The sequence below is a fragment of the Bison bison genome, unplaced genomic scaffold, assembly GCF_000754665.1.
Source record: "Bison bison bison isolate TAMUID 2011002044 unplaced genomic scaffold, Bison_UMD1.0 scf7180017864166, whole genome shotgun sequence".
NCBI lineage: Eukaryota > Metazoa > Chordata > Mammalia > Artiodactyla > Bovidae > Bison > Bison bison.
The window spans coordinates 556,192-580,923 of record NW_011494738.1 but is presented as its reverse complement, the minus strand read 5'-3'; the positions used below and the strand labels follow the sequence as shown (position 1 = coordinate 580,923).

General features: G+C 38.1%; 1 protein-coding gene across 4 annotated transcripts in view; it reads right to left on the bottom strand.

Annotated features, from left to right (window-relative positions):
* Window positions 1-1,166: 1,166 nt before the first annotated feature.
* EFEMP1 (EGF containing fibulin-like extracellular matrix protein 1) overlaps window positions 1,167-24,732 on the bottom strand; it is a 70,691-nt gene continuing 47,125 nt past the window's right edge. For 3 of the 4 annotated variants that reach the window (XM_010841656.1, XM_010841657.1, XM_010841655.1), the window contains exons 5-11: window positions 19,193-19,315; window positions 15,116-15,235; window positions 14,057-14,176; window positions 12,713-12,832; window positions 8,264-8,387; window positions 7,989-8,184; window positions 1,167-1,796 (exon numbers count right to left, since the gene is read on the bottom strand). In XM_010841656.1, the coding sequence (XP_010839958.1) occupies window positions 1,635-1,796; window positions 7,989-8,184; window positions 8,264-8,387; window positions 12,713-12,832; window positions 14,057-14,176; window positions 15,116-15,235; window positions 19,193-19,315 (965 nt within the window). In that variant the 3' untranslated portion in view covers window positions 1,167-1,634. The remainder of the gene's footprint in view (window positions 1,797-7,988; window positions 8,185-8,263; window positions 8,388-12,712; window positions 12,833-14,056; window positions 14,177-15,115; window positions 15,236-19,192; window positions 19,316-24,732) is intronic. The other variant, XM_010841658.1, reaches the window with a different exon arrangement.

Here is a 24,732-nt window from a genome sequence, read left to right as displayed (position 1 = left end):
TGCTGCTGCTAAGTCGCTTCAGTCTTTTTTTTCTCATAGATTATATTTAACTTATATAATTATTATAATATATAATATATAAATATATAAATAATATATTCTATAAAAAATATTTGTAGAATATATTACTGTGTATGCTTAGTCACTCAGTTTTGTCCGACTCTTTGCAACCCCGTGGACTTCAGCCTGCCAGGCTCCTCTGTCCATGGGGATTATCCAGGTAAGAATACTAGAATGGGTTGCCATGCCCTCCTCCAGGGAGGTCTTCCCAACCCAGGGATTGAACCCAGGCCTCCCACATTGCAGGGGGAGTCTTTTACTGACTGAGCCACCAGGGAATACCGGGGTGGGTAGCCTATCCATTCTCCAGAGAATCTTCCTGACCCAGAAATTGAACCGGGGTCTCCTGCCTTGCAGGTGGATTATTTATCAGCTGAGCTACCAGGGAAGCCAGAAGTATATATAACCTAGGCAGGGGCTTCCCAGGTGGTGCAGTGCGAGAGGTGCAAGAGATGTGAGTTCGATCCTTGGGCTGGGAAGATCCCCTGGGGTGGGAAATGGCAACCCACTCCAGTATTCTTACCTGAAAAATTCCATGGACAGAGATGCCTGGTTGCCTACATTCCATGGGGTCACAAAGGGATAGATACAACTGAGCAACTGAGCACACAGACACATTTTAATACACAGATTATATGCACTTCTATAATTATATATATTTTAGGGGTGCGGGTAGAAGGTCAGGACTTATGCATGTCACCAGAACCTTACCACGCTGGCACCCTGATCTTGGACTTCCAGCCTTCAGACTGTGAGAAATAAATGTATGTCGTTTATAAGCCACTTGGTTAGTCTACAGCATTTTGTTATAGCAACTCAAACTGACTAGTACACCAAGTTTGCTTCTTCTGGTCAACTCCAAAGTGGTTTAGAAATGAATTTGTTTTCTCATCTCCTCCCCATAGATTTTGCAATATAATAATTTTCTAGGGGATATCATAATCATTTGGGGAATTTTGCTTACTGTTTTTGTTTATATTCATAACAAAAATTTCTGAAAAAATGTAAAATATAGAAACTACTATACTATGTGATAGTGATTTGTTACTATGTAATAAACAACTACATTTAGACTGATCATAAAAGTAAAAACCAACACAAATATCTTCATTTTCTAAAGAAATATATCTTTATTGACTTTTTCCATTTTCTTACAAAGCAGTTAAAATCTCATTCTTGAACTTGCATGCTGTTCAATGTTATGGTGGCTGTCTCCTTATGAGACTGTCAGTGGAGCTGTGGTAAGTTTCCTTAAGCACCACAGAAGACAATCATTGCGTGGTCCCACTTTTCCAGAAAAGAATCCAAGTTTCACCAGAAAGAGTATGCTTAGCTCTCTTGAAGAAGACCAGTTTAGTGGATTAATGTCTAATTTACATACAGTAAGAAAGACAACCTTTGAATCTTTACAGATTAAATGCCCACTTTATACCATGGTGTAATTGTTTGAATTATTCATGAGTGTACAGTATATAGATGTAGATGAACTAGATATGTCTATAAATAAAATAGTGCTTTAAGATAACAAAATTCTTTGGCTGATTTAAATGCCTACAGTGGACTCTTTAAAAACACTAAAATGAAAATGGCCCCACTATTATTGTCAATCTTAACACTGAACTAGTGCGGAAGGTTCCTATACTGTTGACTGTCACCATCTCCAGGTCCACTATATATTCTCTTGGTCCTGATAGCGACTTCACCAGCACAAGCATTGCACTTACAGGACTTGTTTGCTAGAATGAAAGAAAAAATGAGGAAGTGAGAGAATAATTTTTCCTCTATTGGAGTTTCTATTATTTGTGAATACACTTCCTTATAAGAATTAGGGGAAGAATTCTGAGGTAGGATTAAAGTCACTACTTAGTCCATTCTTGGAGAAGGCAATGGCATCCCACTCCAGTACTCTTGCCTGGAAAATCCCATGGACGGAGGAGCCTGGTAGGCTGCAGTCCATGGGGTCGCTAAGAGTTGGACACGACTGAGTGACTTCACTTTCACTTTTCACCTTCATGCATTGGAGAAGGAAATGGCAACCCACTCCAGTGTTCTTGCCTGGAGAATCCCAGGGACGGGGGAGCCTGGTGGCTGCCGTCTATGGGGTCACACAGAGTCGGACACGACTGAAGTGACTTAGCATAGCATAGCACAGTCCATTATTGGTTATAATCCTTCTTGAATCTTGTCTCTTGTCCACACAGTCATTAGTCTCAGATATAGGGACATACTTTTTTTGATAGTTCTTTGTTTTCTTTCATCTCTCTGTGTTAATTTTTCTCTTCACTTTTATTGAGTAGTTATATCAGTAAGAGACTGCAGTTCAAGTGAGAATGACTCATTATAGAGACTGCAGTTTATGTGAGAATCTGATATTTTTTGGACTGATAAAAAAAGTTGTCACCTTTCACTTCTCACCATTGTGGATCTGTTTATATTCTAATAGGTGAAGAGATATGTAAACAGTTTCAATAGAATGTGGCAAATGCTAAGATATGCAGGGATATGCAGGGTTACATGAAGATACATAGAGGCACATGTATGTGTGTGTTAGTTGCTCAGTCGTGTCTGACTCCTTGTGACCCCATGGGTTGCAGCCTGATAGGCTCCTCTGTCCATGGAATTTTTCAGGCAAGAATACTGGAGTGGGTTGCTATTTCCTTCTCTAGGGGATCTTCCAGACGCAGGGACTAAACTCGGGTCTCTTGCATTGCAGGCAGATTCTTTACCATTTGAGCCACCAGGGAAGTCCATATAGAGGTGTATACACACAGGAAAAAAGAGAGGGACTCTGAAGCATTAAGGGAAGGCCTTTGATTGCCTGAGGACAGTCACCCAGAATAATTGGGAGTTTTGTAAAGAAGGATGTTCTGGAGAAGTGGATGCAGTTTCATTTTGATGGACAATATGATGGGCACTGGAGACTCCAGAGAGATCAGTTTGGACAGGCAGGCAGGTAGGTGTATGGATCTGGGTGCCAAGAGGAGGGCAGGGATAGAAACAATGGATTAGGACTTTCGGTGTCACTTCAACTGTGTGCGTGCTAAGTTGCTTCAGTCGTGTCTGACTCTTTGTGACCCTATGGACTGTAGCCTGCCAGACTCGTCTGTTCATGAGATTCTCCAGGCAAGAAAACTGGAGTGGGTTGCCATGCCCTCCTCCAGGGGATCTTCCCGACCCAGGGATGGAACCCGAGTCTCTTATGTCTCTTGCATTGGCAGGCGGGTTCTTTAATACTAGCACCACCTGGGGAGCCCAGTCACTTCAACAGATGGGCATTAAACCAAGGGAGAAAATGTACACATGATAATACTGGGTCTGGGAGAGGCCAACATTTAAGGATGGGCAGAAGAGAAGCCATCGAAGGAAGCTGAGAAGAAATAGATAATTAAGTAGGAAACAGATGAACAGCAAGAAGTGCCCAATAGAACTGGGGAGGATGAAGGTGACTAGAACTAAAAAAATGCCTCTGGATATAGCAGTATGAATGCTGTTGGTGGCTTTTTTTCCAGAGCAATTTCAGTAAGGTAGTGGGAATAGAAGGCAGAAGAGTAACTAGGAAGTGAGAAAGTAGGGACTGTGATTACAGACTATGCTTTAAGAACCTTGGCTAGGAAGGGAGAACAGAGAGAGGAGGCAACATCTAGAGGGAACAAGTTGCATATGTAGGAGGTAATTAGAATTTAATACGGTAAGTTCCTGAAGGAAATGGAATGAAGAATATAGGAGTGAGTTGGCCTTGATGGATAGAAGTGAAAGTCTGTCTTTGGAAAATTCAAGCAAGAAAGATAGAAGGGGGACACATGGAGTTAAATTTGCAAGGGATAGGATGATAAGTTCAAATAATTCATGACTGTTGGTTTCAGTGGTTTCAGAAGAGTAGGAGGTGAGTTCACCTACTGAAAATGAAGGGTGACTCCATGGACATGAATTTGAAATTTGAGCAAGCTCCAGGAGTTGGTAATGGACCAGGAAACCTGGTGTGTTGCAGTCCATGGGGTTGCAAAGAGTCGGACATGACTGAGCAACTGAACTGAAGTACTTAAAGACTATGGGGACATTTGCAATCAGCGACTGAAAAGAAGGAACAAAAGAAAGTAATAGGATTGTTGAGCATACTGAGGACACCCCTGAGGATTTAAAATATTACCAGTCTGTGCTGACAAGGTGGGTACGAAAATAGATATGGATTATGTGATTGATCTAGGGTTACTGGACAGGGAGTGGAAGTGCTGATGACAGTAGTTCAAGGGTCCAATAAGAAGTTGATAGGCTGTAAGAAAATGGGGGATGGGGGTCAGAGGACTAACATCACTTTGAGAGTAAAGTGAGGGCATGAAAGAGAAGGAGAATTGGTCCCTGAGGGGATCACTGGAGACTAAGATTCTAGTGTGGAACTGTTCTGCATGATAAAAGTGTCCATCATGTGGCTATGGGGTGGTGGCAGAGTAACATGAAGCTGAAGTTCATGGGGATGACATGGCCAGAGATTTGTAGGCTAAGGTCCTGGATGACTATAATAGTGCCCAATTCTGAGTGATCTCACCTACTCCTTACACACTCTCCCTGAGTGAGCTCATCCATAGCCATGGCTTCCAGTATGACATATCTGCCAGTGGCTTAAAAGTCTATACTATGAGTTCCAAGCCCACATATCCAATACCCTACTCAGATTTACTTGGAAGTCTCAAGGCAACCAGTACTCCATATGTCCAAACTGAACTCCTTGGCTTCCTCTCCACACTAACTCCTTCTTCCTTATCTCAGTAAATGGTCCCACCATCTATTGTTGCTCAAGACAGAAACTTGGAGGAGAATGATGTTTCATTCTCCTTCACCTCCCCATAAAAAACAGCTTACCAAGTCATGTAGTTCTTCATATATCATCATAAATCTGTCCACTTCTTTTGGACACACTGCTACTACCCTAGTCCCCCATCTTTTGAATTACTGATCTTTCCATTTCCATTTTTGCTCCACTTCAATCCAGGCTCTACAGTGTAGCCAGGGTTTTTTTTTGTTATTGTTTTTTGTTTTTTAATGAAAAGTGAAAGTGAAGTCGCTCAGTCGTGTCCGACTCTTAGCGACCCCATGGACTACATCCCACCAGGCCCTCCGTCCATGGGATTTTTGAGGCAAGAGTACTGGAGTGGGGTGTGAAAACCTGATAGCAATTCCTCTTCTTGAAACCCTTAGTATGGTCTGTCATGCATTATGTGATATAGGCTCTGTTCATCTCTCCAGGTTTCTCTCAAATGACTCTGCCTATAGTACCTGGAGTTGTAGATCAACTTGTCTGCTTTTTATTGCTTCCATTTGCTAGTCTCTAACTGCTAGTCTTCAGTTTAAATCTACTTCCAGGAAGCTCCCAGACCACCACTACCTTGGTTAGGGTTGACATACAGTGTACGCATGAGGAATTTGCCATGTTCATTTGAAACATTCAGCACACTTGTGAACACTTGTTCAATGTCTTGACCATAAGACTCACTGGGGCTGAAACTGGTTTGGTTTTATTCACTGCTGAATCTCTAGAATCTAGCATGGTACTTGCCTCTTATAGGTAACAGTGATACCTTGAAGGTGTTGATTGAATTAATTCGTTCATTTAAAAATATTTTTGAGCACCTGCAAAAGGCCAGGTACCATTCATTCTATGTGCTGTGCATGGAAAAGTGAACAGATAGACAATGTGTCTGCTCATTGCCCTCACATTGTAGTAGGTGACATAGACAAATAACTATTACAGAAGGTGGTGCTAGGGGTTATGAAGAAAAATAAGTCTCAGTAAGGGAGGAAAGATATTGGTTGGTGTGGGTGAAGGATGGTATTCTACCTTCAATTTAATGTATTACTTCTTTCTAATGTGTTCACTTTTCTAAGGAAGAAGATTTTTTCAGTATTCTCCCAAAAGGAATATAAATAAAATCCTATATCCCTCAGATTCTTTCAAGGATAAGGTCCAGTCTTATGCTTCTCAAGAAATTGTCTTTGACTCCTAATTCTTTGATGTCTTGGGCCATGGAATTAAACACAATTAAACATTGCTGCTGTTTTCATAGGTGTTAACTATGCCACAAAGTAATATTTAAAGCCCTTTGATATAAGGAACTGTGTATTACATACACTTAGCATGGAACTGAGCATATAATAAGTGTTTAATTAATGCCTGTTGATTGTAAATGGCCTCAGCACAAGTGGAATTTCAGTGAAAACATTTTGTAGGATTTTATACAACTACTTTTTGAATTATGTGATAAGAAGTAGTCTTGAAATACCTTTTTATTTTAAATGCTTCTTTTTGGTTTTCAAATAGTAGTATTTAACTCTGGGATTATAAAAATTGACAATGTTTTATATCATTCATTAAAAGGGATTTTACTTGAGACAAATACTGTATTTATGATAAGTGCACTGATATGAATCATAAAACTTTAATAATGCCATGTTTATTAAAAATATGCAGGAACTTTGCATAACTATTTGTTGATACTCCTAGGAAATTTTTTTTTTCTTAAATTATACCTAAGAGTCCCAAATGGAAAATTATTTTTAAATGAACCTATTTTGTTGCCATGGGTTACAAATAATGTGATTTCTTTGGGCTAAAATTATTAAATTGTTATTATCTAAACTGTGTGAAGTTCCTTTAAAGTAAATTTCTTATAAATATCTATTATATCTCAAATTTAAAGCATCGAATGTTAAAGAAGTTTATTTTTAGTTATTAGAAAAAAGAATAGTAACAGATTGTATTTGGGTTGGGTTTTTCTCTTCAGAAGTTGGTCATGAGAAATTAATCATTTTTAATTTACTGGCAAAGAAACAGAATCACATAATTCTAGAGCTGGAAGGGAACTTAATATATCAAAGAACAGGATAAATGTGTAAACATTAAAAATCTGTAAACTTTACCACAAGGATGAATTTCCCAATTTACTTTTCATATTCTCAAAATGAAATATTGACCTTAAAATTTGATTAAAAATGAAGAGTGCCCAAAGGAGTTTTGAGAAAATTGTAACTGGATGAACAACATCCTTAACATGAAACAGTTACCGTAACCCTGCAAACTGGTTGGTGGGGTGCCATCGTTTTCACATGGAGTGGTGAGCCATATTTAAAATGTCAGAATTTTAACCTCAAATGAACTTGCTAAGATTTTGCAGGGGGACTGGAAGGCTGAGGCATTGGAGTCAGGAAGATCTGCTCAGAAACCCTTGGAGGGATTAGAGAGGTGCTAAGAGCCAGTTTAAAGGAAGAGAGTCAGGGACATGAGAAAGCAAAGATAACACACGGGACACTGTGAAGAGAGAAATGGCAGAATTCAGAGAAAGACTTCATATAGGCAATGAAAGAAAAGGAAAACATAAAGGTGGCCTCACACTGTCTTCCTGGAAATTTGCAAGAATGGTACAACTTATTGGTTGTATACATGGTACAAGGGTGGGAGGTTGGGGTCACTTCTCAGATACTTATGGGTCTTAGTTTTGATGCAAATCTTGTGAATGTAACAATAAAGAATTCAGGGTTTTTGAAAAGTTCTGTAAGAATTAATTTTTCTATGTACAATTAAATAGCTATCACTGATTTGTAGTATCTAGTGTGTGTGTGTGTATGTGTGTGCAGGCAGGCTTGTATTTTGGTGGTCACATATAACTCTGTTAGAGTCTGTAATTTTTATCTGAGTGACTTTAGAGAAGCTAATTCATCTCCCTGGGTCTCACTTTTCTATAAAATATGGAGATAAATATTAATCTTACCAAGTATCAATATTACCAAGAGAATTATGAAATAATGCATACAGGAAGGCCTTACACAATGCCTGCACATAAAAACTCTTTAAATGTTGGCTTTCTTTCCAAGTGAATTACTATCAAACAACAACAAACTTGAACCAAGTTTGCTAAGGCTGCCCTCAGGATACTTACTCTTAGGTAGAACTCTCCGTTTTCATTTCCAGATTTAATCCGAAAGGTGTTGATAGTGTTGGCATAAATGGTTGTGGCCTGTATTTGGAAGATGTCTGATGGTACAGACCTATCAGATCGAATGCTCATATATTTGTAGACGATGGATTGAGGAATTTCTCGGCACATTGCATTTGAGACTGGGCAAACACATCGGCTGCAGAGACAAAAGTATTCACTGTTAGGCTTGGTAAAATCAGAAGATTCTCAGTTTCAAAAGTTCTGGTTTTTCTTACTTCTCTGATGTTAGAACATAGGGATCTTGACAAGGATTTCGTGGGTAACAACGGAAGCCGCCATGATAATTCCAACACATTTCATCTTCCCGACATTCATTTGTGGTCTCACACTCATTTATATCTGTAGAGATGCAGAGTCAAAGAGTTTACTGATATAAGTAAATTGCCTAAGTGGCAGATGCCAGTTTGCCACCAGAAGGAGGTATATGAGAATCTGGACTGTTTAATTTGATTTTAGACCTAAAACTTGGTGGGACCTGAATTCATTGCATTTAATTCAGAACAGATGTAGTGAAACCATTCTCAACTGATTAATATGTGTCATTTCATTGTATTTTATCAAGCATCTATTATTCATCTGTTGAATTCAAAGCCAAATGCTAGGCCATTGACTTTGCTTAAATAAAAGTGAAAGACATCACTTCTTGGGGGATTAGAGAAGGCTGAAGGAAGGAGGAGCCCTCTCAACTTGGCCTAGATAGGATGGTTAGGTGGTGGTTAGATAGGATTTTTATCATGGAGGTGGGGAGGGTCTTCCAGGGTGAGAAAGCAGCAAACAAAAACTCTGGAGATGGAAGTTTATTGTCAGGCTCATGAGCTTGAAGAGAGGGAAAAGCTAGAATGTGATTTCAGTAAGTTGTAGCATGCTGCTGGATAGTTGGTACTCTGGGAGTGGGTTACACTGTCCTTAAGAAGCTGTTTACAGGAAAAGAAATGAAGCTATGAAGCATTCCAGCATGTGAAAGTGAAAGTTGCTCAGTTGTGTCTGACTCTTTGCAACCCCATGGACTATACCATCCATGGAATTCTCCAGGCCAGAATACTGGAGTGGGTAGCCATTCCCTTCTCCAGGGGATCTCCCCAACTCAGTGATTGAACCCAGGTCTCTCACATTGTGGGCAGATTCTTTACCAGCTGAGCCACCAGGGAAGCCCAAGAATACTGGAGTGGGTAGCCTATCCCTTCTCCAGCAGATCTTCTCGAACTGGAAATCTAACCGGGGTCTCCTGCATTGCAGGCAGATTCTTTATCAGCGGAGCTACCAGGGAAGCCCATAGAATGCGGCTATTTAAAGATCATGGGGAAGAAGAGGAATTAAGGAAGGGGCTGTCAGCAGTGAGAAGCAACCCAGGAAAATGCAGTTCAAGGAGGTCAGAACAAGAGAGAGTCTCAGGAAGGAGGGTTGTGGAAAGGTCAGGCTGGACAAAGACTGAGTTTAGACTTGGGAATCAAGAGTTCCCAGATGACATCTGAGAGAACAGTTTCTCCAGAGAACCATTACAACAATGACAAAAATTATATTAATATGCATATCCTTATGTGTGCCTTCCTTTACATTTGAATAGTGGTAAGTTTATCCAATATAAGTCTTTTCTGAATCATTCCTTCCACACAATCAATTTTCATTCGTTAATTTACTTATTCCATAAATAATTTACTGAATTCTTATTAACAAGGCAGTCATGGCCTAGCTGCTGGGATGTGATCTCTTTCTTCCCTCTGAATTCTTATATCTCATTTTTCCTCTTTTGGGGCCTTTATTGGTTTCTGTTTTGCATTATTGAAATCTGCATGTTTGTTTCAATCCTTCTATTAGCTTGTAAACTCCTGGAGGGTAAGCACCATTGTGCACATCTTTTTATCCCTTTATCACATAGCATGAATGCACTGGAGGCACCTGGATTTTAGCAAATATTAAACTGAATGTGAGAGTTGGACTATAAAGAAAGCTGAGCACTGAAGAATTGATGCTTTTGAACTGTGGTGTTGGCGAAGACTATTGAGAGTCCTTTGGACTGCAAGGAGATCCAACCAGTCCATCCTAAAGGAGCTCAGTCCTGGGTGTTCATTGGAAGGACTGATGTTGAAGCTAAAACTCCAATATTTTGGCCACCTGATGTGAAGAGCTGACTCATTTGAAAAGACCCTGATGCTGGGAAAGATTGAGGGCAGGAGGAGAAGGGGATGACAGAGGATGAGATGGTTGGATGGCATTACCGACTCAATGGACATGAATTTGGGTAAACTCAGGGAGTTGGTGATGGACAGGGAGGCCTGGCATGCTGCGGTTCATGGGGTTGCCAAGAGTTGGACACGACTGAGTGACTGAACTGACTGACTGAAACTGAACTAAGTTGCTCTTCACACAACGTGTGGAGATAGTGAGAAAGATATCTCTATGTGGCATGAAGGAAAAACAAATAAGGGTTAAGTGGCTGACTCAAGTGTATACAGATAGTGACAGGCATCTTTCCACCACAAGGTACTGCATCCTCTAAATGAGAAGAATTCCATTCTTTGTCTTTGGAGAAAAAAAATTTTCTTTTAGCTTCCAAACTGGCAAGAGCTCTCTGGAACCCAAGAGGAGACTGGAAAAGCCATGCAGTTTCCAAGAGTCAGTTACAAAAAGTATCTTCTTTTGGACTGGCTATGGCTAAATAAAGAACTTAGATTCCTCAGAAGAAATCACAGCTGACTTGTCCTTTCAATATTTTTCACTTTTTTGAAAAATAAAGATGCTGTTTAGTTAGCTACAGGACTGGTTTGTTATATGGAGTCCAAAAGTGGCAAAAGGAAACTTTATGTAATAATTTTGTTTATTACTTCCAGTAATTTACAGCCTAGCATAATCGGCTCCTTAATCATTTTGGAGGGTTTTTCAGAAATGATTAATAGTATTAAAATATTTCATGAGTGTGTCTGTGTATCTGAGTACACTGTCTCTCTCTCTGTTTCTCTTCCTCACCACTGTCCCTTTCCCCTCCCCACACCAACCAGCACATACACAGAGAGTTTTCATTTTTGCAAGACTGTGGAAATGAGAACAGTTATTTCATCCCCCAAATAAACTTTTTAGGGGAAGGTGAGAATCGAAACTCTTTTGGTATTAATTTAACCTGTGGACTGTTGGAAAGGGATGCTTTCAGTGGGGTAAACCAATTGTTTGATACCTTAAAAGAATGGTCTCTTTCACAAAAAATGTTTTAGTTTAACAAATACTCTTCAAGATATAACACTGATGAATCCCTTATTTGTAATTCCACTGCATTTCACCTTTCATCATAACAGATATAAATGTTTCCATAAAGTAGGCAGGTAACTGACTGTTAACTTGTTTCGGTCTTTTGCTGGGTATCAAGTCCATTTATGATTAGAAAAACACATAGATATTTGTTTGAAGGGCTCGAGGGATATTGGTTAAGATAACCCTCTGGCTAACATTTTCCTGCATGTAATATTCATGTTAAAAGTCTCAATTAGAGTTCAGAAAATAAAACCTTTGGAATGCAATGTTTTTCCACAATTAACATTACAGAGTCTCTAGTAACCTTGAAAGGGGTAGATGTTACTTGTGTAATGAACTACATTCTGATTATGCTTATGTTTTGTGGTTAGATTCTAGTTGAATAATCACATGCATGCTATAAACTATCAGGTAATAGATGTTCCTGTGAGTTAATATTTCCCTGCAAAATCATGATGCAGAGTCAGAATCCTGTCTTCTTTCCTAGATATTTTCTTTTCTTAACAAAATTTTACTGTCCTAGAAAAAATTTGCTACTGGTCATTTATATTGCTAGGTAAATTTCATAAAAACACCTTGAATTTTCCAGGCTTTATAGTTTATAGTTTTTCTGTGTATTATTCCATTTCATTCCCTCAACTCCCTTTTCCAAATGAGAAAGTTCAGGCTCAGAGAAGTCTGATAGTTTATTAAAATTGTATAGATAGAATGTCATATAGCTGGGTCTTCAACAGATTTTGTGTCTTCAAATTCATTCATTTTTTTTCACTTATTTATATAAACGTGTTTGTACCAATTTTTCCAGGATTTTCAAATCTCTTAGAGAAATTCTGAAATCATCCTATGTAGGAGCTGCATCTTTTCTACCTATATGTCACTATGTAGATCACCTGAATATTTAAAACTGGGTTGAAAGACATTAGCTATTTTTAGATTAATAGTTTCTTTTTTTTTTAACTGAAGAATTCAGGCACATTTAATACATATGATGCTGATTTTGTCAACACTTATTACTATCCAGTTTATAATTCTAGTGTTTTAGAGAATTGAGATCTTTTTGAGGTACACCTAACCACACATTAAGCTTATATTCTATACTGAAATTCATGGCAAAATATTTTAATAATTGAATCATTTTTGGTGGATGATTAGAAGATGTATATCACAGGAATTATGTAGGCTATTTAGAAGGCACATTAATATTATATTAAAATTATTTCTATTTTAGGAAAAAATTATGACTTTAAATTTCAAAGAAAGATAACACTGAATATCCTCTTTATGAGGTGTGCATGTCTCATGATCAACAGGGGAAAAAAGAGCTCAAATTGTAAAAAACGAGAGTCTGTGGTAGAGATTCCAATACTTCCTCCCTGCTTTTCTTGGTTAAAACTTAACAGATATGAAAACAATAAACTTACCCTGACATGTTCTACCTCTCACCACTTGGTATCCTTGGGGGCACATACATGAGAATTTCCCAGGTTCGTTGACACATTGATATTGACACAGGTAGCTCGAGGTTCTGCATTCATCAATGTCTGTTGAACCAGACAAAAGCAACAACATAGAGTTGAATACTTACATGTCATTATTTTGGTATTTTTTTTCAAACATTGCGATCTCTGAAACAGAAATGCAATACTTTATAAGAGGCTCAAATGCAAGTTCTAACAATATCAGCTTAGTTCTCATGGAACTTCACAGAGCAGAGAATTTTCTTACCATCAGTTTTACTCAATTACTGCTGACACTTTGGCAAATCCTGGAACTAACCATCCTAGCTGAGCAGACTGAAAGAAGTGGTTTGTGGTTGATGATCCTGTGTTGTGCTTGGCAGACCCACCCTTGATGCAGATTCATATTTGCCTTCTCAGAAATTGGGTGGCTGTGCTTCCAAGTTCATCTGAGTTTTGAACTCTAAGTTTCATCCCTGTGCTAGCTTCTAGAAGTTGATGCCCTGGCAGAAGGCTTTGCATTTCTCAATGGTGCTGTTCTTATAGTTTGCTCAGAAGGGCAGAGGCAGCCATCCAGAGCCAGCCCCTTTTGGTTTTGAGCGCAGTGGCATGATGGGAGGCCTCTCAGTGTAGGGTATGATCTTTGTGGCCCCAAGTAAAGCTGGGACAGTTTGTGAGGAACTCAAGAGCATGAAGTGTCAATGGCATCCCTTGGGATGTCTTAGGCCATTTGACGTGCACAGTGGAGCGAGCATGTACAGTGGACTCTGATGGTGATCCTTCTAGTTAGATGGCCCTCTTCTTGATCATGTGGAGAGTGAAATGAAGGCACCTTAAGAAATGTGCCCCGAGCATGCAGTGGCAGGGATGCCTAGGGCCAGATCTTTTGGTTTCTATTCTAGTGTTCCTGACATGCAATCAGCTACTTTTGAACTTAAATATGCCACTAGTCCCCTGGAATTCTCATTAGACACAGAATTTGATTCAGTAGGTCTGGGCTGGGGCGTAAGAGTCTACAATTTCACAGGCCCCTAGGAGGTGCCAATTCTGCTGGCCCATCACACTAGAGAAGCAAGATACTAGAGTACCCTTGCTAATTATCAGACCCAGCCTACATCTAGTATTTCAATTATTTTTTCTTCTTTCTTTTGATAACATACTAAAAAGACAGTGTTATAAGTGAACTAAGTTAACTGGATTTTAGAATATAATAAAAATTTGCTTTCTTAAACAGGTATATACTTGGATAAAGCAACAGCAAAGACAGGAACTGTGCTATTACTACCAATTATTTGGATAATATTTTACCTTCACAGTTGAGCCTGTCACTGCTTAGCTCATATCCTTGATTGCACTGACAGATGAATGAACCAAGAATGTTGTAGCATTGCTGAGCACATTGATTGCTGGCATCACATTCATTTATATCTGAAAGGCAAGGTCATACACACTTATATATTTATGTCTTTAAACATAGCCTTGGTCTTTTGTACCTATGTCATCTGATGATAAGTGAGTAATTCCCTAGCTGGATTCTTTGCCTTGCAGAAGCTCACTGGAGAACATCCATTCAGGTTTCATATTTATTGGAACAACTTCAAACATCTGTCATGTACTTTCAGAAATTCCAGAATATTTTTTTTCCTGGGAATGATGGTTAGTTTGGTGTTTGATGAATCTTTACAAAAGAATTTAATGGTTCTAATAAATATACATTCCAGTATCTATTTTCTTTTATTGTTCAAATGCAAAATGCCAAGTCTATAAATAATTGATATAAGACACATACTGATACGGTCTCTCAGCATGCTGTAGTGAAGATTTATCTGTGCTATTTATTACTTTTTAAATGGGTCCTGTTAAATTCCATTACAATTATAACATAAGCCTTTGAGACCCATACAGAGTTTTGCAATGCTCTAAGGCACTGAAAATATTGTGAAAAGGCATTTTTCCTGCACTAGATTTTTTCCATGTCATGCCAATCTTAAAATTGTGTGCCGTGACATTGCATTCTGAAAGGGTAGAAGAAGCATGTGAAAATCAGATGCACTCTCAGCAGAAAGTTTATGTATCTGAACTTGTAGTAACCCCTTTGGCACCTTCAGTGTTTGTATCACACACTGTTGACTAACTGGTGTGTGTATATCAATTGATCTATAGTTAAAACCTTTTCTTGATACTGTCACAGAGGAGAACTAAAACCAAAGTTAAAAATTTTTTCCATTTACATCTTGATGTGTTTTTAAAAACCAGATTGGTTACTGTCCTTTCAGCTTTGGGGAAGTTGATGGAAACCATGAATATAGAAAACTGGAGATACTGCTGGGAAGACAGAAATTGGTTGGCTGTTTCCAGAAGACTTACCTACACAGGTATAGTTGTTTGCTGCCAACTGAAACCCAGGATTGCACTGGCAATAAAATGATCCTGGTGTGTTCACACATCTTTGGTGGCAATATGGAGGGATGGTGCATTCGTCTACATCTAGGTTATTAAGCACACACGCAAAGAGAACCAAATTACCGACTATCCAAATTACTATTATTGATCTGTTTAGTCTCAAGTTCTCAGCAGAGCATTATCTAGAAAACCTGGAGACCTCATTTTAAAAGTAATTATTTTTCTTTTTTAAAAAATTAGGGTATCTGTGCTTTAAATATACTTTTGTATGCTCTCTGTAGCTAAATGAGATGTTAAGAACAAAGACTTCCTAAACCTGGCTGGATGGGTTGAGATTTAAAGAGGGAAAAGTAATTAAGACTATTTCACATATAAGTGAGAATGTAAGGCTGCGAATATAAAAGGTTATTTATAATTAAAGAAGTAGAAAAGAACTATGGAAGAATTGAGACATAGTATAAAACTAAGAAAGGAGGCTGTTGCTCAGCTGGTGACCTTGGTGAAGTCACTCAAATGTTCAGTAGTTCGTTTTTCCTTCCGTATAATGTAGACAGTAATGCTTGCTATGTGTATCTTATGAAGTTTCTGTGAGAATCAAGTGAAAGAATGCTGTGGAAGGAATGGGATACTAAACAAGTTACTTTTTGAGAGTGCCCTTCTGACACACTGATCAAGTGTTCCAGCCTGTGTCCTCATATAAATATTTCCAACTATAAAATGCTCAATTGAGAACTTGCAGAACAGAATTAATATTTTAGAAGCATAATAAAATTTCATTAATTTACAACTGTATACTTTGTGACAACTCAAATATGGCATGTGTAATTTAAAATAATAATTATATACTATCAATGCAATGATACTATCTTATGGGAAAAATGAAAACAAAACATAACTTTCTGCTGAACTCTTCTGGTATTTTAATAACTACAAGTGTGGGAGGCAGAGTGCTCAAGTAGGTAGTGTACCACGAGGTAACCTGAGTTTAAGTCTTTGTTCCAGCATTTACTAGCTTGGTCTTAACCTCTCAGAGCTTCCATTTCCTCTTTTGTGAGTAATAATACAACAATGTGGTAGGGTTGTTGGGAGGATAACATGAGATGATATAGGTGAACTTCCTTGCACAAAATAGGCAAAAACAAATGGAAGCTATTATGAATAAGCTGCAAATATATGTGATTTAACTTGAATATTAAATAAACAATAACAATGTTCACATAGCTTCCCTCCTAATTTATTTAGCTGTCTGATCAGATGTCATGTCAGGGAGGCCATTTCTGTCCATCTATATAAAATAACTTCTGCTCCATCTAACCCCTAATCCTGCTTTATATTTCTTTTTAGCCAGTGACACTCCCTGCCATTGTGTTATGTGTTTATTTGCTTCTTGTCTGTCTTCTTCACTATAATGCATGGCAAATAAGATCCATTTTCTCCCCATGAGGTAGAGATAAAGTATTTTTTGTCTGTTGTGTGCTTAATACCTAGAATAGGGTCTGGCATGGTAGGTGCTCAGTAAACATTAGTTGAATGAATGGAAAGTTCATACTAATTAAGAGCAGTTGTGAAACAGTTCTTCCTAGTACCTAGTATCATAGCCAGGTGACAATATCAATAGCTAAGTTATGTAATTGGTACTTTCTAATAGCTCCACGAGGGCCGTGATTCTGTAAAATCTGTTTGCTTGCCACAGTGGTCCAGCACCTAGCACACAGTAAGCCCTCAATAAATATTTGATGAATTAATGGTGCATGTCTTTTCAACAAGTAAACATTCATTGAATCTTTGTTATTTGTTAGCACTGTGGTTGGCAGTGTAGGTTTACACTGCTAAACATATGATGATGATCATATGTATATTCTACTCCATCTTGTATGGAAAGCAGGCATGAAAACAAATTATTGTGTGGAATTATAAGATCAAAAATAGAAAAGTGTACAAGAGATAGAGGGAGCACCATTCCACGTGACTTGCTGAACACTGCTGGTGTATTTGGAGCAGTCCACAATGAATAAGTATAGAAATTGGGAGCATGTGTTTAGGAACAGCAATTTAGTGTTACTGCAACATTCTTATTGTACTCTATAGAAGTATTGATCTATAACAGGTTAGCAATTTACAAAAAGAATCCTTCAAAGTTTGAGAATTATTGGCATAGAAGAAGGAGTGACTATATTTGGGGAGATCATAGAACACTTCCCAGAGGAAGTGACCTTGACCTGGAATTTAAGATTTGAATAGGAGTTTGTCAGAAGTGCATGTCTCTGGTACTGAGAGCTTATACAGAGGTAGCAAAGTGTGACACTGTGTGATGTATTGGGGAACTCTAACTCGTGGGACAAAGCTAAAGTGTAATTGTTTTGGCAGAAGAAGGGTGTTGTTACAACAGAGTTGGGCGAGGATAAGATGGGGAAGATCTTATATGCTATTGAGGAATGCAGTGTTCATTCTGGGGGTGAGAGGAACAGCAGGGAAGTCACATGATTAGATCTGAATTTAAGGACATCTCCTACTGTATCAGAAAGACCTCTAACTATATGTTCCATTTGCTTTGATTCTTCCCATAGTAGGCTGGGTTTGTTCTTTTTCTATACTTATTATACCCTCAGTTGTTTATTTTCCTAATACAACAGGCAAAACTTTGGTGCCTATGAATTTGTCCAAACAATTTTCTCCTAAATCACAGCTTCAGTCACTGCAAATTCCTGGTCCTTCATCAGAGACTGGACTAACTAGCCCCAGCACCTAGCAGAGCCCCAGGGCAGAGAGAGCAGGGCCAGGGCCTATGAGAGCTCAGAGTGGACACCCTGACACCAACAGCTCACATTCACTGGTGAAAACTGAATGTGGCATTGCCTGTCCCCAGAGATTTTTATCCTCTGTTCCTAAGAGAAAATAAGAACTCTTCATTGATTTAATGGTACGAGGAAGTATGTAAGTCAGTGGACAAAGGGAGTCAATTACAGAGTTTCATCCTAGTGCTGGGCCTCAAGATTGCACCCAGAACACTTTAGTTGACTTCTTATTTGCCAGCCTCCCTATATTGTATTCTTCCAGTCATTCAAAATGCATGCATTGAACATCTACTTGGCTGGCAGACTTCAGGGACTGGGGAGACAACAATGACACAAACCAGACCTGGACCCTGCCCTCAGAGAGCTCAAGTAGAGCTCTCAAGGAGGGCTCATGTGTTTCGGTTCTAGTACTGGAGCCACTTGTAACATAAAGAATGTTTAGTACAAGTCTGTTAACTCATTACATAACAATGGCATACAACTATTCAACCCAGGGCCAGGCACCATTCTAAGCATTCCTGCACATGAGCTCTTAAGATAGGGGCTGGTTTTATTTCCACAGTACAAAGGGAAGAAGTGAGACACAGAGGATTTAAGTAACTCAAAGTGAGTTAGGGATGGAGCTGGGATTTGAACCTTACTATTCGCTCTATAGAGCTTCCCAGGTGACTCAGTGGTAAAGAATCCACCTGCCAATAAAGGAGATGCAAGAGATGCAGGTTCCATCCCTCGGTTGGGAAGATCCCCTGGAGTAGGAAAATGGCAACCAGCTCCAGTACTCCTGCTTGGAAAATTCCATGGACAGAGGAGCCTGGGGGACTACAGTCTGTGGGGCCACAAAGAGTCAGACACAACTGAGTGACTGAGCACACACACAGCACACATTTGCTCTGTAAGCTATGTTACACTAAAACCTAGTGAATGAAGCCCACAGCATCAGTGTTTTAGAGCTAGGACACCAAATATCTAACTTAAATGGTTCTCTTCTTTGCTTTTGTGGTCTCACTCATACCCTAAGTTTCTGCTTTTGCTTAGTCTAAGATGTAACTGACACGTTGATATCCAGACTATGCTTGACCTATAAAGTTGTTTTTTTCTCATTAATATGGAAAATGGGTTGGTAGTCAATGAAAGAATAAGCATTATCATTCTGCAAATAAAGATGAGTGCTTTGATTTGAAGGCCTGAGGGTTAAACAATTAAGATGCTCCAGACAGGACTTGGCTCACTACACTGTTGTACTTACCTACACACTGCTCTCCTCGCTTCTGATACCCGGGAGGGCATTGACAGGCGAAGGAACCTCGAAGATTGATGCACACTTGATCGGCTCTACAGTTGTGTGTCCCTGCAGTGCATTCGTCTATGTCTGATAAAGACACGCAGCACAGAAGGAGTTTGAGTCGACTGTGGAGATGTTGGTATTTCCTCCATCTTTTTTGCCATACTTTTCTTAAAGAAAACAAGTTTTCACTCTATTCTTAAAACGTTACTCTGTAATACTGTTTTATTGGAAATGCTTAAAATGATAAATTATTTCAAATGTTCAGAAAGTAATTTCAGAGATGCCACAGTATATCACGTATTAATAGATTTAACAAACGCTAATATTCTGCCATGTATGCTTCAGTTCACTTTGTTTTGTTAAGAAATGAAACATTAGAGGTGTAACCAAAGCTTTACTTCATTCTCATCCCTTTATTCACCCACCTACTACCATCCTGGTAGGTGTGAATCCTTCCTTGAGATTTTTTTTTTTATACTTTCATTGAACATATATGCACCCATTAGCATATATGGTATTGTTTTGGGTGTTTTAAAATGTTAAATTGTATGATACTTGCTTTTCCACCCAATATATCTCATTTGAAATAATTTCTAGTGACCAATCTCTAAAAATCTGCCTAATACCTAGGTAAAAATCAAGCTTTAATATTATGCATTGCTTGTTGCTATTTTTATTTTGTAAACTTTAGCATAACATGGATGAATAAACTTTTCATAGCAGATTATAAAATAAAAGGGATTAAATTTAATCATATTTCTCTAGGAGAGATAGGCTGGTGTAGTTTAAAATACATATTTTACCAAAGCATTTCACATCTTGGAATAATTTACTAAATGTACCTTAAGGAGTAGGTAGATTTAGTTCTGGAAAGTAAAAAAATGTTCATTTTGAGATCAACATGTATATGCATGGCAGAGTCCCCTCACTGTTTACCTGAAACCGCCACAACATTGTTAATCGGCTCTACCCCAATACAAAATAAAAACTTTAAAGTCTGGGGAAAAATATGATGTGGATTTGTGTGTGTGCACTCATATTGGAATAATTTATAAGTGAAATTTAGTTCTGCCTTCTCCACATCACCTTTGCATTTATTTGAATCTCTCATATTTATGAGGTTAAATAGCACAGATGAAAAGATTATGAAATTTTGGCATTCTTCAACAACTAAAGACTCTAAGCTTCATTTAAAAATATCTAAAATTTGTAATTCCTAGATGATAGATTTTGCATAAAAACTGAGAGAAGTTTTGGGGTGTCTGAATCATCACTGTGGTAGACCCATGGAAGTGCTTTGGAAGAAATAGTGGGCCAAAAGTCAGTACTGAAAATGAACCATCAGTAATTAGAATTTATTCCTAAATCCTGCCTTCCCTTTAAGAGGCACAGAGAGTTGCCCCGGGTGTGTTGCCTTTTATCTTCCTTTATTTTCAAGCATAATTGCTGCACTTACACTACCCAGTATATTAATGTAGGAAGCTCAGGTTATAAGAGAGTTGTCCTCAGATATCGGCTTTGGTTAGCTGGGTGTGGAAAAGACAAGAGGGATTCTTTCCAAGAGAAAGAGGGAGGGGAGATAAAGAATCCCCGAGGGGTGCCTGGCTGTTTATTGGATAATAACCTATAAAAGCATCTACTTACATAATTCTTATTATCCGGGTTTAAAGTTCTGGCAAAATTTTTGTTATTATTTTTATGTCTGTTTTGAAAATTTTTATTGCTATTTTCAAATCAGTGATTACAACTCTGTCCTTTCTAGGCACTATGCAAAGGTACAGCAATCTTTCTTTGAAATTATCTGCTTTTTTTGGTGTGTCTTTTATTATTTTCTCATATGCACTTGATGAAAACATGTCTACTGGGGTTTCTTCAGAGCTTTATGACTCGCTAATACAGAAATGACAGCAGAATTCCTATTGTTTTATGTCAAGAACATTTGCCAGCATCTGCAGTGATAACAGCCCTGAGAGATACAGCAATGTGAGATTCAGATGTGGCAAGTTTCCTCAGTACATGCTGGCGGAAGATCAAGGGCTTGGGTTGGCTGCTGCATTTTCTAAAGGAGGCCTCACCAGTGACTGTGGCTTTTCTTTCTGAGACATCCCTTTGCAAACTGCCTCCACCCCATCGCATTCCTGATGTGATTTCCTTCCTATTCGGGGTTTTTTTTTTTTTTGTCCTTCAGTTCTCTTTGATAAATAGGCTAACATTTCCAGTGGAATTAATATATCATTAAATAGCTTTCATACATAGAAGTCGTGCTCCCTGGACCAGTTCTTTTTTAAGAGCCAGGTTTGTTTACCTTCTAAGAAGGATAATTTAATAAAAGTATTAGGTGAATTAAAGTAATTTAATTTTTAAAAAACCCAAAAAGCAAATAAAATGCCACCATCTCTACTGCCACTATATTCCTTTCTCTGTCGATAACAAACAAAACTGAAGCAGGATTTACCTCACCTAGGATTGACTGGTGATATTTTTAATATACTTTCTACTTACCTGGATTCACTTTTAGTTTTAATTCTTTCAGATGGGAATACTCCCTGAAATTTAATAAAACACAATTGCATGAAATTCCCTTCAAGAAAATTATTCCAAAGGAGTTGAATGGATGCTTCATCTTATACCTTGAGCTGCCATCTGTTAGTAAATGAACAGGCTACATTTTCATTTATGGCTTTTCTGACTCGAGTTTAGAATATTTATCCCCTTTGCTCTTTGCAAGTTATGTAATGCTGAAGGATGTGTAGATAGACCAGATTTCTCTGAACTATCTTCAGTAAGACTGTAAATTTGTTGGTTTATTTAAATAACATGGTTTTTATTAATTTGAAAGTTGTTCTTTGAGATCCTGTTATTGTTTATTCACACATCTATACAAAATCATGCAAAAATAATTTTACATTGTTACACTCTTTTATGCTTATCTTTTTTACTTGTATGCATCTAAAATATATTACTATGCTAGAAACTCAAAGCAGAATATCCATCTCTGTGCAGATGTACCAGCAGACCTGGCTTTCCCACGTATGTTTATAAAAGTCCTCTGTGGTGGGAATACCTTACTGGCAAAAGCAATTCTTTATTCATAAGGAAAACTACTCAGGTCAGCCACAGTTTCCCTGATAATCTAGGAAACAGTACTCTGGGGAGAGGAGTGTTTGTGTTGTTTTTAAACTATTTAGCATGTAGAAATTATGCATGCCAGAAGAAGAGATGGAGCTGAATATGAAGTAAAGAACAAATCAAGAGGCAAAATTACTCATGTTGTAACCAAAAAAATGCCCCTGCATAGTACACTGAACCACAGTCTGAACTGACAACAGTCAACAAACGTGGAGGAACTAGATATGAAAGTTGCATGCCAATTAATTTGTGTCTAACAAATTAATATTAGATTTATTGAATGAACATATATTTGCTTTTTAAGGTAAAATGTTTAATAAATGAATTTAAAGTTATTTTTCTTCCTTTAACCTAAATTAAAAAAATTTTTTTAAAGTTAAAAAAAAAAAATAGACCTTTGATCCTACTTGTAAATCTTGACATGAATCTTTTTATATATTTTACATATTCTAAATAAGAATCATTGGCATACACCATGTTAGCTACTACTTCTACATCATTGATTTGCTATTGCTCAATATTTGCTTTGCTTCCAATATTTATTATTATTAATACTATGACAAAAAATTGTGAGTAAAGTATTTTTCATATATAGAATTATTTCCTCAGGATATACTCCTTGGATCTATATTGTCATTGAAAATGGCTGTAAAGATATGAGATTGGCTCTTTCACTATCAGCATTGGTTATTATAATTAAAAAATATTTTTTGCTATTATGAGAAATGACATCTCACTATTATATTACTTTCATTTCTTGCCTACATCCAACATTTTGCCTATAACATTTGTTGCATATAGTTTGCCCATCTTGTTTTCTTTTAAATTTTATTAGAATTTTGACATAATATTTTACAGTTGTATGAATTGAATCTACTTGACATTATACTTTATGTTTTATATCAATGCACATGTAAATTCAGAAATCCCTTATACATACTTATAAACATTAAATTTCATTTTTGAGTTTTTTATTGAAAAAAAAAATAAATAAACTATTTATAAGTTATCTTTGACAGTTCAGCTCACTAGATTCTTTAGGTAGACAGTTATCATGGTTCTTGGGCCTTGAAACCAAGTTCTTTGAGGACAAGGTCTATGTATTACTTTTTTTCTGTATTCCTAGAATCTTACAGAGTGCATGAAACATGATGGGTTTTCAAAACATAATTGTTCAATAAATGGATGAATGAATCAAGGTTGTTTGCTAAGAATGGATGCCTATAGTTTAAAGAAAGTAGGGTCAGTGTTTTATCTCACAGAACTAAACATTTACAAGACAGAGTAACAGGTAAAATGTAAGAAACACCAAAATGTCAGCAAATGGAAATGGCTATAAAGCAACAGAGTAGAGAAATACAGAAGCTAGGAAGAAAAAGGCCGCATCAGAGGTGGAAGGCTGGCCCAAGGAGATGAATTTTGAGCTGCATTTTGAAAAAGGTAAGGTATGTGGATTGGCAGAAATAGGAGGCTAGGGGTTTTCTTCGTGGCTCAGTGGTAAAGAATCTGCCTGCCAATGCAGGAGACATGGTTTCAGTCCCTGGTCAGGGGAAGATCTCACATGCTATGGAGCAGCTAAGCCCATGTGCCACAACTACTGAGCCTGTGCTCTAGAGCCCAGAAGCTGCAAACTACTGAAGCCCACACACCCCGAAGCCTGTGTTCCACAACAAAAGAAGCCACTGCAATGAGAAGCCCACACACTGCAGCTAGAGAGAAACATGTGCTGCAATGAAGACCCAGCACAGCCAAAAATAAATAAAACAACACATGTGAAAAAAATTTAAAAAGAAAAAGAAATAGGAGGCTATTTCTAGGCAGAAGGGAGATCACATTAGAAAATTCTGATAAGACAGAAGTGGTTTGCATGAGAACGGCAGACAGCTGGAGTCAGCATGGCTGGAGGTACTGTGTATGAGGAGTTTGGTGCAGTGCCTGGTTAAAGGCACTCATAAAATGGTAACTCAAGTCATGAGCAAAATTCAAGGCCTTAAAGGTGTGATTGGGCTTCCCAGGTGGTACAGTGGTAAAGAATCCACCTGCCAATGCAGGAGATGCGAGAGATGTGGGTTTGCTCCCTGGCTTGGGAAGATATCCTGGAGGAGGAAATGGCAACCCACTCCAGTATTCTTGCCTGGAAAATCCCATGGACAGAGGAGCCTGGTGGCCTACACTCCATGGGGTTGCAAAGAGTTGGACACGACTGAGCATGGCACAGAGCACAGAGCAAAGGTGTGATTAGAGTTTAGATTGAACACCACAGGAAGCAGCTCTGAACTATGTAGACACAGCCTAATGTAAACATTACCAAAGTACAAAATAATAGAATGTGCTTCCTAAAATATCACAACACATAAATCAACTCACATTTC